Genomic DNA, 17,802 nt, shown 5'->3' on the forward strand with positions numbered 1-17,802 from the left:
GTCCGAGTGAGCCATGGTCCACGTCTTGGGGGTGCAGCTCCCAGACTACCAGTATGCAAGGGTGCGCTATAGCTAATTGTTTCTAAAAGCTTTGCTCACTGTCAAGTTAGTTCGCCTTGACTGCATTCTATGGTATTGGCCATAAAACTGCACATCGACTTTGTGCGCGTCTTCAAATTCACGACAAATGCAAAGTTCGAAGTCTAACACCCCATCAAATCACAGAACTTGCTGCGTTCCTTTCCTCTCCTTCTACTTCAACACCTATTCCTCGCTTTCCATTAGCCACGTCGTCCTATAAACCTCCCCCGGCCTCCACTCCACTCGCGGTCCTGAAAGAGGAGACGAAGAAGCTCTCACAAAGGGCATGGGCAGATCCATTGAGAAACATCAAGATTGAGAGCGAAGCAAGGAGAGTGGTCAAAGATAATATTGCGCACCAACGCATGATAGGCAGTTACGTTGGCAAGAGGCATGCCATGGGTCTGCCCGTCCGCGGCCAGAATACCCAAAACAATGCGCGGACCGCGAAGAAACTCAACAGGGTCGATCGTCGTGGCTGAGGGTGTTCATTATGTATGTTCCTATATCCTCGGAAGTTTACCGGACCCCGTACTTGTCCCGTATCCGTCTTCTAGATAATACATTATTTCTAAGTACATCAGAGGTGGCTTCTCTAGTCGTCTCCGACCGGCACTTCTTCTTCCAGGTACTTCAGCAATGTCACCCGAATCTCCGTGCTCTCATCACCGCGAAGTACATCAGACAAAAATTCCACCTGCACCTGCATCTGAACCTTTGGAATGGGCGTGATACATAGTTGCGCCGATTATTTTAGTTTGTGAACTTACCATCTCAAGTGCTCCTCTAAGAACACCACACAGCACGTTACTAAACCACAGTCCTCCTTCCAAAGCTTCGTCAGGGAGTTCGACAAATTCAGCCAGGGGATTCTCATCCAGGGTCAGAATGAAAGACGAGCCAGGAACTCCTGACTGTTGAGCTGCACCGGTGGAGCGGGAGGAAGGAGGTGGAGCACTAGAGTGCGTAACTGTTGGTGTGATATTTAGAAAGGATTTAAACCCGACCTTCAAACGAGGTGCCTCTAAGAACGTCAGCTCAGGAGGGGTAGTAGTAAACGCACACCTTCGCCACCACCTCGCCTACTTCTCGGAAGTCAGAGCAGCGACCTAAAGAGCTCCTTGCGAGGAAGTCCTCAATCAGCCGTGTTCCAATGTTAAATCCCATTTTCTCGAGTTGCTTGTTCACTTCAGCATAATCTTCATAGTCCTGGATCAACTGGACGACAAGGGCGCCGTATGTAAGAGCAAACAGCTCTGAATTCTGTTTTGCGGTCAGTTGGGGCCTCATTGACCCAAAGACGCGACGCCAAGTCCAAACCTCACGATTTTATCTGTGCGACTTTTCCAAAGGTCCTCTCCGATGGCTTTGTACTGTTTGCTCGTCGTCGCCATCGTCGACAAAAGTAAGACGAATGACCAGCTGCCAAATTAGGCTGAATCGAAGATTGAACCCACGTGCCCGTCAACTCTAACAAACCTACTATCATCATCAGAGCTGCTCGAAAAACATGTCACGTCCAGAGTACCAGGCCCCACCAGAGATTGTATATTTTATTTTCGTCGACTCACAGGCGATGCGAGACTGATTTTTGGACATCTATAGTATTATGGCGACGCTGAAGCCAAAAAATATACTCAAAAGTATGCTTGTTCACATATGCATCCCCTTGCTGTTCTCAGTGTCATACAAGCACCCGTAATCAACAGATCCAGGCGGATATGACATACCGTGCTCTTGAGCTGCTCAATCTTCCTCCAGATGAGCCTGCTTTTCTGTTAGATATAGGATGTGGATCGGGGCTTTCAGGTGAGATTTTGGAGGAGGAGGGACACATTTGGGCAGGTGTAGATATCGCGCCAAGTATGCTCGGTGAGTACCAAGATCTTAGTATAGTAAGCACTAGACGTGGGCTGATCATAACTAGAGGTCGCACTGGAGAGGGATATTGACGGTGACCTTTTCTTACAAGACATCGGTCAAGGATTTAGTTTCCGACCAGGAAGCTTCGATGGGGCAATAAGGTTTGTGACTGGACTTCCTTTTCGTAATTTTATCTTATAGTCTACTAGTATATCTGTCTTGCAATGGCTTTTGAATGCTGAAACATCGCATCCAACGTCTTCACCACCACACCGTCTCACTCGTTTCTTCACGACTCTACACTCTGCTCTTCGAAATCCATCTCGAGCAGTCTTTCAATTTTACCCGACTTCCGACGATCAGATACAACTGATTACCTCGATAGCGCAGAGGGCCGGCTTTGGAGGAGGTGTCGTCGTAGATTACCCAAATTCCAAGAAAGCAAGGAAGGTGTTCCTATGCTTGTTTGTTGGCGGAGGAAGCACGCAGCAGCAAATACCTAAGGGCGTGGAGGGTGAAGACGACGAGCAAGTAAGATTCGAGAGAAGAAGGGAGAAGGAAAGGAAGAGGGATGTAAGTGGGAAGAGAAAAAACATGAAAGACAGGGACTGGATCCTGAAGAAAAAAGAGGCAAGTCAGGTAGAAACTGACCATGCCTATTTGCTCACTGACATCATTAGTTGTATCGCCAACGAGGAAAAGAAGGGGTACCAAGAGATTCAAAATTCACTGGCCGCAAGCGCAAGCCAATCTTCTAGTGGAATTTCTTGCAGTGTTTTACGAACACCGGATCTTCGTGAAAGGATACCATACAAGTACCTCCGTCTATTCATGTCCGTCTCTCCACAAATAGCTCGGGGAGGGTCTTAACCGCATCCTGAGCACTGTTCCTGATGAACAAGCCTTGGAGGGCAGCCATGCTAATTTCCCTCCCATTAGACATCTCTTTGGTAGTTAATCCCTCCACCTGCTGCCCCATGCGTTCTACAAGCTCCGGTTGCACAGACTCACTACCTCCGTAGAAACGTGTAAAGAGCGTGCGTGCCTGCGTGGGTGACGCATTATCAACAAGCACGCTTAGATCAACACGCCCCGGTCTGATGAGTGCAGGATCCAATTTTCCAAAGTGATTTGTCGTCATGAAGATAATGCGCTCTTCTCCCGAGGCAACACCATCCAAAGCATTCAAAAAGCCAGAGAATGTGACAGAGGACTGATACCTATTGCATGTGCTGTTAGCCGTGCGTTCCGAGGTATCAGAACCATTGGCTCACCCATCCTCGCTTGTTTGCACGCGTTTGTTGAATGCGGCATCCACGTCTTCGATGAGTATAAAGCTACGCTCCGGGGCATTTGATAACAGGTGATTGAGTTTATCGTCGCCGAGTCCTCGTTCCGACAAATTGAGGAGACATATATCATATGATAACGATCCTGCCAAAGCTTGAATATAGGAAGTCTTCCCTGAACCAGGAGGGCCGTGCAGGAGATATCCCCTTCGATAAGGAATGCCCCGGTCCGCATACCATTGACGTCGTCGCAAGAATGCCTTGACATCCTGTTCTACTTTTTCACTTACACCCGTATCCAGCACTACACTATGTAGTGGACGCTTTCGCCGAGGTTGACCAAATGGCTTCCATTCGATCCCCCATGCGGTTCTGATCACGAGTTTTCCTTCTTGACCGCGGAGAGCAAGGTCGCGTGCTTCTGTGAGGAGCTTCGAGAAAAGATGGCGATCTCTGGATAGTGTTGTTACTGTCACAGTTTCCCATGGCGTGCCCGACGTGAGTTGCATCGAGCGGGTCTCACGTTCTCTTTTCATCTTGATCGTAATGTTATGAAGATATGTTCCGGTGTGACACATGATGCGACTGACCTGCATCCAAGCTCCGCCGTACTTGAACCAATGGGTTCCTGGGCCTGCGACTAGCCTGAATAGAACAGAAGAACTCCCATTGCTGCGTTGCTCGACCGCAGTTTCGACACTAAGTTGATGGCTGCGCAACCAAGACTCGGCTCTTCGAGAAGAAGTTGGAGCAGCTGATTGTGCATTGTGTGCAAGCCATGCGAGAAACCACTCATATGCGCGGTCTTTGTTGTTCACTTCTAATGATACGAGGAGACGCCGGCGAAGTGCGGTAGTACCAAAGACCAGGCCTTGGCGAAGTACAGTTAAACCAACGCCGACGCCCTGATTGACGTGTCAAGTTGTGAACAAAGAAATTTTAGAAATGTAGTACGGACCATAAGACCGAAACCAGCTTGGAAGTAGGGGCTATACTTTCGAATAGCTCTCAGTAACTTGGAGGTCGCCATAGATATTACGGAGAACGTACTTATCACCTATAAGGCTGTTAATGATGGAGGATGAAGCTGCCCCTGCATCTTGAGGTATTGCAAGACCAGTACTTGACAAGCCTGGTGCATTGGCAACTTGGCCTTCCAGAGAAGCACCATGGACAGCCATGATGAGCCAGTATCAGTCGAAACAAAAGAAAGCTTGATAGGCAACTTGCCCGAGCTGGTCTCCCTAAAGATAGAAGGCTTCTTTGTTATGGACGAGCCTAGGCTAGTACGAAGTACTTCAAGTTGTAGAGCAAAAAAAAATCGGACCGATTCCCAATTTGGAGCGCGTTTGTTAGCGCGACTGCCCGTTTTTCTCGTTATCCTCTTCCATCGCGGTGCCATGGTCAAGCACTCGTCCGTTGCTGAGGCATACTCCATTCTCGGTCTTCAAGAGGTATAAGATTCTTATTTCTGTAGAAGTGAATATAATCAAAAATCATGTTTAGGGTGCCACTCTTGAGGAGGTCAAGTCTGCTTATAGGCAGGTAAGCTGTCCAGGCAAAAATACATCGGCAGCTATTCCAATAATATAATATTCAGCATGCGCTGCGCACTCATCCAGACAAAAATCCCAACAATGCCGATGCTACTGCACAATTTCAGGCAGTCGGTGATGCATACACTGTCCTCCAAAGGCACCTGAATCCACCTATGGGCCCCAGACGGATGCATTCTCATGGCATGGACGATGACGAATATGACGACTACGAAGGCTATGGGGACTACGAGGAGGATCTCTACGACTCTGAGGACGAAGCAGCCCGCACTGCATTTTTCAAGTACGTTATTACAGTCGCTTACAGACGTAAACTCCTGACTCATTCTTCACAGAGACGTTTTCTTCCAGTTTGTGAATGGGATACATATGCGGTTTAAACGACGTAAGTAATTTATTTCCCTAGTTGCGCTTCGATGGAAATAGAACGCCTGGTGTAGCCGACCCTCACCGTAATTATCGTCGTCGATCTCTCTCCCCTGAGACCCCCGAACAATATAGGGCTCGAATCGAACGGACTCGCGCAGAGCAAATCGAGGCTGAAACACGGCGCGCTGAAAAGGCAGCTGAACGCAAAGCTTTTGAAGCACGGCAACGCGAGAAAGGTATGTTACTCGTCTTCAGTCGCTACAATTATAAATTACCCCTTTCTAGAACGTAAAGAGGCAGCTGAGAGGCAACAAGCTAAAATTGCGTCTAAAAAGGCAGAATCTGTAGCCGCTCGTAAAAGAGCGGCTGAGACTGCTGAGGCTCAGCAACGGCGTATCCAGACCATAAGATCAGAAGCTTTTTCGGCTGCACGTAAGGGAGACGTTGTCAAAGTCAAGAAGGCAGTTTGGGAAGAGAATGTCGATGCTGCTGGAGGCGAAATCAAGCCTAGTTGCGAAACTTACGTCAAGAGGCCGCCTGAAGATCCGAAGGAAACACTGTTACATATTGCTACACAGCGAGGTGATGTTGACCTCGTGGAGTGGCTAGACGCCCACAGTCAGTCACGTTACTTTAATTACCGCTGTCACGAGTTAATTAACCCGTTCTAGGCGCAGATCCGGAAGAGCGCAACTCTGCAGGGCTGTCGGCCTTCCACTTGGCGCTTCAGCATGGTTACATCCCAATCATAAACCATTTCTTCCAGTCATATGATCCGAAGCAAGACGACGACCATAGTGCAATTTATAGCCTCTCACCACCAATGTCGCTTCTTTCTCTAGCTTTGGAATCTGGCCAGCCAGAGGTTGTGTGGTTGATCCTCGAGAAGGGTCTAGCTTCCACCCAGGATATCGGAAATGCATGGACACAGGTTACGTCTGGACAGACCAATCAGCCACTGTTCAAGAAACTTCCCCGAGATTGTGTCAAATTTTCAGAGATCCAGAACCTTCTTATGACGTTTGGAGGGTTCACACCGCCACCCACACCAAAGGTCTCGATCTCAAAGGATACGAGACATAATTCTCCTTCTCCCCTTTCGCCGTTTGCGCCGGACGGCTCTGCCAAGAGTCGTCAGCAGACTCGTCCCAAAAAACCAAGCGTCAACCAATCTCGTCCCAACGCCCAACCTGCCAAATTACCCCACAACAGCACCCCACTTTCCCCCTCAGAACCCGGAAAAATTCATTCGCGGGGTCCCGGTAGTGGACGTGGGCAGGGTCGCGGACGGGGTCGTGGACGGGGTCGCGGTCGCGGACGTGGAACCTAGATCGTTATTCAGTGATCCCATACTTCTGTTCCGTGTACTCCTCGGCATCAGCATATCTCATGATTCTTTCATTTCATTCTTTCATTACTTGGCACATACCTCTCCTTCGCATCAAGCCTCTTCTTGACGCACCATGCATCCATAAGTATCAATTGCGTCATCCCATGGTCTTGCTATAGCTGACATCATGATCGCTAGCTAATGTTTATATCGCAAATTTGTGTAATATTTACTCTATGCGCATACACCACTTGTATGTAAATTAAATCGTTCGCAGTATTCTTTGATGTGGCCTCGGCTGAGCAAGTATTATCATTAATGACTATTTGCTCTTGTTTGATTCCAAAGCTGTTGACAAAGACGGCCAAACATGTTTCAACTTTGGTCCTTTCATTACATCCAGCTGCCAATCTATACACCAAACCACTGACATCATGGGTCGACTAGCGGAGATGCAGAGGAAGCTCCTCGAGGTATGTCATTCATCTGGCTGCCGAAGTATTGTCTTTAATTTACGTGTCCAGCAAATGATGGGCCCTGAGGCAATGGGAGTTGCCAATGCCAACCTCGTCTGGTCTGATGATAAAGTTTGCCGGAACTTTCTGTGCGGGACATGCCCGCATGCACTTTTCACAAACACTGTACGTTGATTCGCTGCTTTTTTGAGTACTTAAATGGAACTTCTCGACTTAGAAAATGGATCTTGGAGCATGCCCAAAATCACACACGGAGCGATTGAAGACAGAGTTTCTAGCAGCTAGAGAGGTAAACCCGAGTGATCCTATATTTTCTCGTTTCCAAATGGAGTACGAGTCGAACATATTTGCCTTTGTGGACGAGTGCGACAGAAGGATTCGGGCTGCGCACCGAAGGTTGGAGAAGACACCAGAGGAGAACGCGAAGACAACCAATTTGATGCGAGAAATTGCTGAGATCGAGTTGGCTATTCAGGGTGGGACTGAGAAGATCGAGACCCTTGGTATGTACTTTTCCCTTTGGAAATTTGCCTGCTTTCTTACATTCCCTAGGTGAACAAGGAAAGGTTGATGAGTCAATGAGGGAGATGGCCGCCATTGAAGCTTTGAAGAGCGAGAAATCAGAAAAGGAGGTATGTTACGCCCTCGATTTATTTCTACCATGGGAACAGGATCTCAATCTGTTGGATCTAGCGCGAGCTTCAGCAACTCACGGATACGTCCGGAGCCTCCGGCCATCAGAAACTCCGGGTGTGTGACGTTTGTGGTGCATACCTTTCTGTGCTTGATTCCGACCGGCGCCTTGCGGACCACTTTGGAGGCAAGGTATGTTGTTTTTCATATCAATTCGCTTGAAAAAATATATTCTCACGTGTCGGTAGATGCACTTGGGTTATCACGAGTTGCGAAACATGCTAGGTAAGTTTCGGGAAGAACGTGAAAAGCGTAAAATGCCACCTCCGTCTTCTGCACCTCCCTCCGGCGCAGCCGGGGGTGCAAGCAAACCCGGCGGTGACCGAGGAAGCGATCATCGGTCATCACGTGATGATCGTGAACGTGAACGAGGGTATGATAGACATGCATCGAGATATGAGTGAGTTTGTTGGCGGCCTCAATGATAACGTTTAACTGATGATTCTTCCAGTGATCGTCGGAGAGATCGTGATCGCTCTCGATCTCCTGGCCGCAGACGATACTGATGTAGCAAGGTGTTTGATAGTGTATTACGCTTGGAAAGGGTTTGTAACCGGGGATACGAGCCATCGTGGGTTGCATCGTGGATCCGGTGAGGCGCCGAACTTTGAGATGATTGTAGTATGTATGTACATATACGTCGAAGGTTCGAGATTTTAAGACAGGCCGCAGCATAGAGTTGAATGCTACAAACATGCTGAGCAGGACGGCAAGACTCGGAAGACCCATTAATGCTAGTTCCGTAATCTTTTTCGACTAACCTAATGTAGAGATACCCATTACATTTATTTTGGTATAATTATGATGTTGTGCCTGTGACAGTTTAATCGTGACATTGGACAAGTGCATGCAATCTGCATGTTCTTCACTTTCTTGTGTCTTGCTACTACTATTGGATAAAGCCGCGCTTTTATTTCTTGTGTCCTTTCATCCTCATAAAACGCTTCTTGCATTCATCTTATTCCGTCGTGAATCTCACTGACAGTCAGTAGCTTAAAATTCGGGCAGTCTATAAGCATTTCGGAGCAACAATCGCAATCTTTCTCTTCAAAGGTTTTCCGTTGCTTTCAACCTCTGGACGCTCTTGTCGCCGTACCATTTCTTTCTATAGAAAATCACGCCTTGATCTTCTGCTCTCTATATCTTTTGCCTTAGTCTTCCATAACGGATCTCCCAGGAACTTTGCTGTCAGCGGCTGCCCACTGGTTCCGAAGCACATTTCCTTGATCAATGATGTCCCTTCATGATACGCGGGACCCAAATGTTCAGATGGACACTAGCTCCCTCCAATCGCCATCGAATACCCTTTCTCTAGGTTACCAACCTCTCGTTCCTCAACGCCCTAAGGATCCTCTTATACAAAATACCATGTCTCATACCCCGCGTGAAGCTATTTCCATCTTCCAACGACCGGCGGACCCTAACGCTCTCCACCTCTCTCTTGCAGATACCTCTCCTTCTTCCACTGGAATGCATTCAATGGATGTACTTGATACAACTACCTCATCGCGTGCACCAGCACCTGGCTTTATTTCTGATTTTCCTTGTCGAAATATCTCATACAGCTCAATGTCGAGAATGGATAGTCATCTTACCCTTCACTCCCCGCAAAGCGCCACCTCGGGCTCCAGCGGTCCTTCATCCGCCGTCCATGGCGTGTCATCTGCATATACCATGAGTACCTCGTCCATCATGGTCAATGGACAGTCTATGATCCAATCTGTGCATGCCGGGGCGTTGGATTCTTCAGGGTCTCCGGGGGCTTTGGGCAATCCAGCTTCTGAGCTGGCGTTTCCCCCTTTAAGCAATAGCTCGTCAAAACCGACACAAGACCCAGGTTTTATCTTTCCCCCCCCAGACGTGCCTGATTTGTTCAGTGGGCGCGACAGCTCGCCAGAGACACCCGGTGACTCACACTTACTGGTCGTCGGAGACATACTTAAAACGTAAGTTCTCGTATTTTCTGCTTCAAGACTAAGAATAATTGTGTTGGGTAAATACGCAGTATTGCGCACACCGCGCAATCAGCAAGTACAGCATGTTCTCGTGGTCAGGGTCTTGAGGCCAACGTCAGAATTGATGAGCTCAAGAAGACTATTACACTGGTCTCCGAGCTTATTGCTGCCACAAAAATTGCGGATACCCCAGCCATATCACGCAATCCTTCGCCTCGACGCTTTTCTTTGTTGGGCGCAAATTCCAACGTTTCCCCGTCCACACATGGCGTAGTTCCTCTAACGCAAGAGCAATTGGCGTCGGGCATGCACTTTTCCTCTGCAGCAGACTTAGGTACTATGGATGGTCAAAGTAATGGTGATCTTGCAGACATGTCTCGGAAACGATGTGCTTCGTCGATGGCCGGTGACCGTGTTATCAAGGCGCCAAAGCGTGAGCCGCAAGAGGACACGCCACTTCATATCATCCCTCCACCAGTGTCCAGCCAACAGCCCTTCTCTTCTGCTGTTGCGGCCCCCATGACTGACATACGATCTGCGGCTTCATATGCTCCTGCAAACGCGTCTGCAGATTCAGCTTCCCGGCCAACAAGCTCCGCAGGTCAACCTCCCATAGCAGGGTACGGTTTAATTTCACATCAACCGCCCGCCGCATCCATGGGCTTTTCGATACCCATATCTTCAGCACCGCCTCCCTCATCTACGGAATTCATTTCAACGTCACCGCTATCGACAACCATGCCACATTCTGCTCATTTCCCCCCTCCCCCCACCGTCCGGACCTCGTGGTCAGACAGTGCTGCCACATTACCTCATCGCAGCCATCAGCATTCACTTTCGGGTAGTTCCCTCAACGCCGGCATCAATTTTCATTCGATACCCAGCAATAACTCGCCTCTCGGACCACTCCCATTTTCAACAACCGGAACATTCCCTTCATCATCTTCACAGCCACGTTCTCTCACGAATACCGGCTCGGGCATTACCCCGCCAATTGGCAGGGTTTCTAGATCCAGCTCTTTCACGACTAGCAATGTAAATCCATTGGCGTTCGGAATATCCGAGGTAACTCCCTCCAATGCCCTTGATTTTTTGAATTCAGCACCGCCTACTGCACAATCGCTTGGGTCGCATAGTCCAACTTCATCTCTTGAAGGAGAACATGACGAGTCCGATGTCTCGCACAGCCCGCCTGAGTCCTCAGGATTGAGGACGATTTCTCACCATTCAAGTTCATCTCGCACTGTCACGGGGTATGACGTTCGTTCATGTTCTCTCGTTACACGACAATCTACAGAGAATTTGTCTCCGACATCAACGCAAGGGCACAGCAATGAAGTTCCGCAAGAATATCGCGCGGAAGTTGACCGTATCTTCTTCGAGTTCTTGAATAGTATTTGTTCAAATTGTGAGTACTTCCTCCGAATCATTTCTATCATTAATATAACCTCCTTTCCTGTAGTGGATGCCACCGATGCGAAAGGGGAGCCGATACATCAAACATTAATGGCAAAGAAAATGCAACGTCTAGATGAGTCACCTGATTTTCGACCATTTAAATTCCGGATACAGGCTTTCACAAATGCATTTTTGGAAGAGGTGTGTAATCTTTGGAAACACGAGGTGATCGATGAGACATTGACGCTCATGCAGCTGGCCAAACAAGGTTACCCAGAAGAGAAAATTCCTATGAAGAAGGCTAGCCCATGAGATCGATCATCTGATGATAACCTGACTGAACTTTGATTTCGTGCAGATCCGCAACTACCTATGGAACCAACCGTATATCTCGCGCTTCAACGAGGATGGTAAAAAGACCAAGTCTAAGGGTAATCATATTTGGAACATAGATGCAAAGAAGAGCCCTCATGATGGCACTTGGACTTTTCGCCCTTTTCATCGGAAAGTGGCTGGCTCACCGCCTGGTGTTGCTTACGTTGGCCTTCGGTGGTCTTGGGCACCTCGTATATGGGATCCACAGGCGTCGCGATCAAATTTGATAGTTACGTACACCTCGCCGTCCCTCCCATCCTGGCTATTTTGGGAAGACGATGTGCTGTCAGGAACGCCTCCTCCGGACGCAGAGAGCTGTGACATCACGGTTGTGGCCCGTGTACGTTTCATCTGTGTAGACGTCCATTATTATCTAACGCCAGCGGCGTAGTATGTTCAAGATGGGCAAGAAGAGCTGCTGACGCAGACCTTCCATCTTAATATTGTGCCTGTCTCGAACCTTGACACCTCGTTCTCTGCCTCGCGTCGCGGTTCTATGAATGGGGAGATGCACAAGCCACGTCGGGTGGCAACTGATTCCACAGTTCCTCAGGCATCTCCCAGGTCAGTGTCAGTCCGTATTTAAGGACGTCCACTCTCACGTGTTCCATTCCAGGCCGTTAAGGTCCCAACCATCGTCTGGTCTGGTGTCACCAGTTGCCACGCGTGATGCGCAAGTGATTCAAGTGCTGACGTCAGCTGCTCAGCGTGTCGCTCAAGAAGCTCAGTCCCAAATAATCTCTTCCGCGATACCAGGCGAGCCCGGCCCTGAGCTGCAGGCCCTCGCGAAGCAACAGCATGTGTTGACAATTACCGCACAAGCGTTCGACCAAGAAGTGACTGGTCAACAACGGTCGGAGATTGGCCCACAGGCAACTACTGTATTAGCAGCAGCGGCACAACAGGTCGTATTCCAGGCCGCGCGCCAAGTAGTTGCGGATCGCTCTGCTGCTGTTGCGAGTCAGATCTCCGCGGGTTTCACTCCCCCACCTGATGCTGCTACACAGGTGACTGTTAATGAAGTGTCAGTTGCCACGCAATCAGCCGTTGCACAGGCTGTCGAAATCACTGGACCGTTATCCAACGAGGTTGACGTCCTGATGACGGCAAGTTCCTTGTTGCAACAGCAGATTAGAGCTCCAGTAAGTCCATTTTCAGCGATGCTCGATTCCGCTCAACGATCAATGCCCATGAACTCTCTGCATTCCCACTCTGCCGGAACACTACCTCTAGCCCCATCATATCCAGCAACCATGACCGCTCAATCCAGTGTTGGTGTCGTTCATTATCCATCTGCTATGTCTTCTGGTAGCTTATCAAATTTTGGTCAACTATCATGATGCTCCGCGATTCTTAGCATATCTCATTTAGGGTTTTGGGACTCATTATGTGTCGTTGGGTTATCTGCTTATCTCACTTACTTCATCATCTCCTATAGAGATCCGGCACGGCATTCAATCATTATCGTGACTCCAGAGTGTAAAAGAAGGTCGAATAAGCATTATATGTACTTCTATATGATACTGAGAAATCGCGTTCCTCAGAGTCTCAAATCTTCCTGACAAAATCTGCACTGCTGTCTGTTTGGAGGGTTCTGCAGATCGCATACCCGACAGATCTGGGGGGACTCATGGTCAGACTGCAGCTCCCCTTCAGAGCTTACAGTAGCATCTGCAACGATGTTTGGATGTGACGAAGCCAACAGGGTGCCACCGAAACCTCGCTCTTCCTTGCGCCTTTTCTTTGCACGAGTGACGTCATCTGTTGTTGCATTCTCGTCGTCTTCTGCCTCTTCCCGAAGATCGAGGACATCGTTGATAAGGAGTCCAAGAGTTGCGACGGTGACCGAACTATCGTCAAGTTCCTGGCCACGGTGGGACAGTCGTTGACAGATTGTTGGGATCTTGAGCGCTTCATATAACTGTGACGAAAGTCAAGGAACAATCAACATACAAAACAGGCACTAACCATCACTTTGATGTCCTTCACTGTAGTCGATTTGGAAACAGTGATCCGTTTCTTTTCCACACCATCCTTGGATTCGCGTATGCGCTTTGACTGCCGCGTACCAAAGGTCCTATTAGATCCATATGCCATTTGAGGGTGCTGACCATTCTCCTCAGATTTATGGCTTTTGTTCTCTTGTGTTACAACATCTTTGGATGCGTTTTTCCCGCTCAACAGCCGAACAGTGATCTCGGCAACATCATAGTTAGACCGCCTGTGTGAGGTATCCGTATCGAAATAACAGGAGCTGGAATAGTCAGGAGTGCCCACCTCTTTGAACGACAGTCATGACACACAGGGATATCGTGCTCAAACTTGGTGTCAAATACGTTTGGTGGATTTTCGACAAGTTTCTTCTCCAGTGTGATGGGGAAGATGCATGGATACCTATAATCGGAAAAATCAGCCGGGCATATCGTGACATTCAAGTACCACACACAAATCTGCTAGTAGCATCCACTCTGTCATTTGTACAACCGCAATAGACGTGTCCCAATCGTTTGGACAATTAGGATCGAAAAGAAGGTGCCCATGCTCACACAGGAATTGTGAATTATTGACTCCTTCGGGACGTGGACCATCTGTTGGCCGAGTGACCCACTTTCTCCACAAACGCACGAAATGTGCGGGCAGAATAGCACAAGGGACATTCTCGAGAAGCAGAGTGTTTCCTGTTAGGGCGTTGTCGTGCATGTGACGTAGCCGTGCCTGTACAATGTCAGCCGCTAAGCTCATCAAGCCCACCTTCCACACACCTTCTCGTCTTCAGCTTTCCTCCGTAGCTCACGCTTATCTTCCCTGGACATATTTATGGTTGCCTCACAAACAGCACAAAGCTCTTCTTGAGTCGAGCGTGGTACCCACTGAGGGAACAAGCCTTTAATAATGTCACCGGCCTTGTGACCGTGTTTAGCAATGTTATCCCCCCACGGGATAAATAGAACGGTGCTACCTTGGTGGATATGCTCTTTCGTGCTGTAGACACCAGCGACAGTTGACCATGTTCGCACACAACATGCCCAAGATACTCTGGGGCATCGGGTGGCATATCTCCTTGCAGCAGTATGTGCATCTTGGGCTTCTGCAATCGCCAGTCTGTGGATGGTATTAGTGACGCACGCATACTATCATACGACAATGAGCACCTTTGAGCCAATTCTTCGATATCCAGTAGCCGGGTTGATCAGGAGTTTCATCACAAACCGCATCGAACTGTGCTACCAGTCGAGGATGTTCGACTTGATACAGTTTTTCTATTTGGGCAATGAAGAAAAATTGCGGAAAAATGAGACTCAAACATGCCTATGAATGATTCCCTGACACAAATCTCACAAACGTTATACACCTGGCATACCGGAGAAATTTCGGACTCGCCAAACTCAGCGAGCTTCTCATAGGCGCTCTAAAATTTTGGATTTAGTACAACACAGGAGATTGCTTAATGGACTCACAGCAGAGACACGCTTCATATTGTTAGCTCTTTGGGGATCTAGGGCGTCGTGCTGGCAAAGGATATCTGAAGTTGGCAAAATCTCGCGTGTGGTCTCTGGTTCCTCTCCACCCTTAGGTCTGGTTTTCGGCTTGGCAAAAGGTTCAGACAACCATCGTTCGAGAGCTTGACGGCTTATAATGACGGAGTCCTGGAAGCGATCATAAACAATGTGAACATATAAAATGGAGGAAATCAAACACCTCATCCATAGAATTGACGCTCCAAGAAGAATAGATATCTTTCATTTTCTTGAGCAACTCATTAAAATGTTCCTTTGCTTCTTTTTCCCTAAAACACATGATAAGAAGAAGTCGTTTCGAGTATCGAACTGGCTTGCCTCTTTGCATATGCATCACAGGCCATGTCATGAGCTGCATTCAGACTATTTACAACCTCCTGAGCGCGTGGGGGAGGGGAAAAACTTCCAGCATCAGCTGTCGTGGCTATATGCTCGGATTCTTGACTAGCAACGGTAGCTGCTGCCCAGTTGACGTTGTCTGGGGATGAAACATCCTTGCGGACATAAATAAGCATATAGACATCTTTCGATAAAAAGATATCCCTGGACAAGAGACTAAATCAGTGACACTTCAGCGACAAGTGTATTCAGTACTCAAGACCGTGCTGTTTTGCCTCAGGGATCTTAGGTTCCGTGGGTGGTGACGAAACTCTGCTAATCAGGTTCAAAAAGACCTTGCCAATAAAACTTTCGCGAACTTACTCGACAACGTCATCGTCACTATCATCGATCCGCCGCCTTTTCTTTGCGGGACGTCCACGGGAATTTCCAGTGCTTCCCCTGCCCCAATCGTTTAGTTCGATTTTTCGATAATTTGACCACACATACTTCTTGGGGTTCCCGTTCAAAACATCAACTATATCGCGGCCAGTATATCTCCTCTCTCCGAGTGAATCAATCTTCGTGACGTTTTCGTCGTCAAACTGAAACCACGTATTCGATCTGTGCCATCTTCAATACGTCACGCGAGCACTCGTCGAGTCACTCACGCGGTATCCAAAACTTGAGCCTCATAGTGACCGTGATATGCACTCGGTCCCTTGTGTAATAGAACGCCTCTGAGCTCATAGATGTTCTTTCTGGCACTTTTGTCGTTACTCGTTACTCTTCGGGCGGCAGCAGAGCCTACAAATTGGTCCATGTCAAGCGTCGTTGGGAACAGAAGATTGTGCTTAGACTTCTTGCGCTCCATGGAGGCAAAGTCGTAAACAAATCGTAAGAGGGAGAAATGGAGTACAGGGGGAAGGTTTCGCAACTCAGTATACCGTGTGGCATCCTGAAGCGACTCGCATCTCGAACACAGGTACCTGGTGAGCACGCGTGAGTGATGTATTCGAATAGACAGTCCACCTCTTCACGAACTTGTTGTCACCAGTGAGTTTCTCGTCCTGCAGAAGAGCGGCAATACGGTCCTCCAGCCGAGCGTTGTTCTGAGCGAAGGCTGCATTAGCCCGCAAGAATGAGCATGTGAAGGGCATCAATAACCTCAATATTTATTTCAAGTTCAAGAAAGTCCGTAGACCGTTCAGACTTATTGTGACAATTGCCACAAATCGTGCCGTATACTTGCTCCCCTTGAAACTTTAGCGACATAAGTGTATTGAGCACATTAGTCAAGGAGAGGATCTACCTGATTGGATACAAGTGATCTTAAAGATGGTGATGACTGTTTCTGGAATTCAGCATCGAGGTGAGACATAAAAAGCTTTGAGAATCTGTTTAATTTGTGAGGGATTTGTTCAAAGTTAACTAATAATGACTGACTCTTGAGCGTCTTGCTGTTCTGAGGTTGAAAGCTTTAAGCTTTCGGCAAGTTTTTCAGGATTAAAGACATTTTGCGTGCATTCCTGCAATGCGGTAAACGTCACTTGTAACTGAAATATGGGCGAATCCTAGGCGCAAGTTTGATTTATATGCGCTCATTTATCATCTGCTCACCAACCTCAAATACGTCCTCCTTATCTTGTGAAGGCTGACACATATAGACACCATTGCGAAAAGCCAGGTCTCGGAACCATACCTTGGCGCTTATTCTAATCAGTTCGAGATGATGAAGCGAAAAGATACCTACTTGAATGAAGGCGTTCGCATAGCACGTCGCGCCAAGGTTCTGAATTGCATATGTGAGTATGACTGGTTGTACAATCTCAAAGAGCACGATATAAATTTGTTTTACCTTTAAGCCAACAGGAAGTTCGGGATCTCGGGCGTCGAGCACTGGGTTGAACCCTAAGTCAGATGCCTTCAAGAATAATTCCCTGGCTTTGTCTAGGTCCATAACATGTGTGTTAATCTTGCGATGTAGAAAGTCGCGTTGGTAGTTCGTAAACTCACCTTCGTCTTTCCACGTCTCTTGCCCGAGGTAATTCAAACAATTGGGGTTGTTCTTGCACAACTTCTTACTGCATGGTGGTGGTTCATCATCGGAGACAACAATGACGTCGTCTCCCAGCTCGCCACCTGCGGATTCACGCTTGGGAGCAGGGCTGCTCTGCTTCTCTGGCTTGTGAGCGTACTTGTTGGCACAGAGCGGGTTGTTACTCCTCCGAGAAAGGCCACACGACATAAGGTGATGTTCCAAGGTGATCTGAGAGGAACAGGTGACCTCCGTGCCAACCCAACCCCATGGATCGCTGCCAGGTAATTTGCCTCGTTTAAGTTGTTCCCCTGCAGCGAGTCCCTTAGGAGCCGGTGACGAGCGATGTTTGCGCTTCGGAGGCATGACCGGTTAATGGAAGCTGAAAAGCGGATTTGGCTATGAAGATGATGGAGGGAGAAGAAAGAAACGTGGACGAGTTGAACCCGGAAACAGGGAGGAGTAACTTGACTTCCATAAACTCAAATAATCTGGTTCCGCCGAAGGTTCCGCGCTAACAAACTCGACCACGTTACGTAACTG

General features: G+C 48.3%; 8 protein-coding genes across 8 annotated transcripts; 5 read left to right on the forward strand and 3 right to left on the reverse strand.

The window, feature by feature from the left end:
• Positions 1–13: 13 nt before the first annotated feature.
• On the forward strand, positions 14–563 carry BJ212DRAFT_1474337 (mitochondrial 30S ribosomal protein S13; the record flags this gene model as incomplete). Its single annotated transcript, XM_041339074.1, has 2 exons — positions 14–61; positions 111–563. The coding sequence occupies 2 exons, from the start codon at positions 14–16 to the stop codon at positions 561–563; spliced, it is 501 nt and encodes a 166-aa protein (XP_041200003.1).
• A 113-nt stretch (positions 564–676) lies between these two features.
• Positions 677–1,475, reverse strand: BJ212DRAFT_1256257 (transport protein particle complex subunit; the record flags this gene model as incomplete). The annotated part of the gene is made up of 4 exons (XM_041329778.1): positions 677–796; positions 852–1,088; positions 1,147–1,344; positions 1,407–1,475. The coding sequence occupies 4 exons, from the start codon at positions 1,473–1,475 to the stop codon at positions 677–679; spliced, it is 624 nt and encodes a 207-aa protein (XP_041200004.1).
• Positions 1,476–1,591: 116 nt separating this feature from the next.
• Positions 1,592–2,702, forward strand: BJ212DRAFT_1257513 (S-adenosyl-L-methionine-dependent methyltransferase; the record flags this gene model as incomplete). Its single annotated transcript, XM_041329863.1, has 6 exons — positions 1,592–1,627; positions 1,687–1,724; positions 1,775–1,953; positions 2,009–2,105; positions 2,154–2,583; positions 2,625–2,702. 6 exons carry the CDS (start codon positions 1,592–1,594, stop codon positions 2,700–2,702), a joined length of 858 nt encoding a protein of 285 aa, XP_041200005.1.
• A 71-nt stretch (positions 2,703–2,773) lies between these two features.
• Positions 2,774–4,414, reverse strand: BJ212DRAFT_1474340 (mitochondrial chaperone BCS1; the record flags this gene model as incomplete). Its single annotated transcript, XM_041339075.1, has 5 exons — positions 2,774–3,164; positions 3,219–3,769; positions 3,824–4,138; positions 4,192–4,222; positions 4,284–4,414. The coding sequence occupies 5 exons, from the start codon at positions 4,412–4,414 to the stop codon at positions 2,774–2,776; spliced, it is 1,419 nt and encodes a 472-aa protein (XP_041200006.1).
• A 219-nt stretch (positions 4,415–4,633) lies between these two features.
• On the forward strand, positions 4,634–6,488 carry BJ212DRAFT_1443304 (DnaJ domain-containing protein; the record flags this gene model as incomplete). The annotated part of the gene is made up of 6 exons (XM_041337806.1): positions 4,634–4,687; positions 4,740–4,778; positions 4,834–5,072; positions 5,216–5,394; positions 5,444–5,776; positions 5,830–6,488. The coding sequence occupies 6 exons, from the start codon at positions 4,634–4,636 to the stop codon at positions 6,486–6,488; spliced, it is 1,503 nt and encodes a 500-aa protein (XP_041200007.1).
• A 434-nt stretch (positions 6,489–6,922) lies between these two features.
• On the forward strand, positions 6,923–8,061 carry BJ212DRAFT_1257463 (putative U1 snRNP protein; the record flags this gene model as incomplete). Its single annotated transcript, XM_041329858.1, has 6 exons — positions 6,923–6,961; positions 7,013–7,129; positions 7,182–7,467; positions 7,517–7,596; positions 7,658–7,789; positions 7,846–8,061. The coding sequence occupies 6 exons, from the start codon at positions 6,923–6,925 to the stop codon at positions 8,059–8,061; spliced, it is 870 nt and encodes a 289-aa protein (XP_041200008.1).
• Positions 8,062–8,768: 707 nt separating this feature from the next.
• On the forward strand, positions 8,769–12,843 carry BJ212DRAFT_34444 (uncharacterized protein). Its single transcript, XM_041342965.1, has 8 exons — positions 8,769–9,603; positions 9,663–11,020; positions 11,075–11,211; positions 11,266–11,310; positions 11,369–11,725; positions 11,777–11,949; positions 12,002–12,527; positions 12,619–12,843. Exons 1-8 carry the CDS (start codon positions 8,888–8,890, stop codon positions 12,640–12,642), a joined length of 3,336 nt encoding a protein of 1,111 aa, XP_041200009.1. The 5' UTR covers positions 8,769–8,887; the 3' UTR covers positions 12,643–12,843.
• On the reverse strand, positions 12,826–17,785 carry BJ212DRAFT_34473 (cysteine proteinase). Its single transcript, XM_041342967.1, has 24 exons — positions 17,238–17,785; positions 17,080–17,171; positions 16,975–17,013; positions 16,846–16,923; positions 16,668–16,795; positions 16,534–16,618; positions 16,389–16,484; positions 16,266–16,333; positions 16,033–16,210; positions 15,893–15,978; positions 15,732–15,845; positions 15,606–15,683; positions 15,498–15,554; positions 15,222–15,446; positions 15,085–15,172; positions 14,844–15,032; positions 14,695–14,794; positions 14,538–14,645; positions 14,345–14,487; positions 14,148–14,288; positions 13,832–14,100; positions 13,663–13,779; positions 13,354–13,606; positions 12,826–13,306 (listed from the first exon to the last, which is right to left on the reverse strand). Exons 1-24 carry the CDS (start codon positions 17,623–17,625, stop codon positions 12,926–12,928), a joined length of 3,501 nt encoding a protein of 1,166 aa, XP_041200010.1. The 5' UTR covers positions 17,626–17,785; the 3' UTR covers positions 12,826–12,925.
• Between the last annotated feature and the right edge of the window lie 17 nt (positions 17,786–17,802).

This window comes from Suillus subaureus, assembly GCF_016647635.1.
Source record: "Suillus subaureus strain MN1 chromosome Unknown BJ212scaffold_1, whole genome shotgun sequence".
NCBI classification, from domain to species: domain Eukaryota; kingdom Fungi; phylum Basidiomycota; class Agaricomycetes; order Boletales; family Suillaceae; genus Suillus; species Suillus subaureus.

Coding starts and splice junctions, on each gene's coding strand:
- BJ212DRAFT_34473 (XM_041342967.1), bottom strand. CDS start 17,625: ATGCCTCCGAAGCGCAAACATCGCTCGTCACCGGCTCCTAAGGGACTC. Junction 16,619..16,667: donor GAACAGCAAGACGCTCAAGA/GTCAGTCATTAT, acceptor CAAATTAAACAG/ATTCTCAAAGCTTTTTATGT. Junction 15,447..15,497: donor GCAAAACAGCACGGTCTTGA/GTACTGAATACA, acceptor TCTCTTGTCCAG/GGATATCTTTTTATCGAAAG.
- BJ212DRAFT_34444 (XM_041342965.1), top strand. CDS start 8,888: ATGATGTCCCTTCATGATACGCGGGACCCAAATGTTCAGATGGACACT. Junction 11,311..11,368: donor AGAAAATTCCTATGAAGAAG/GCTAGCCCATGA, acceptor GATTTCGTGCAG/ATCCGCAACTACCTATGGAA. Junction 12,528..12,618: donor AACAGCAGATTAGAGCTCCA/GTAAGTCCATTT, acceptor CACTACCTCTAG/CCCCATCATATCCAGCAACC.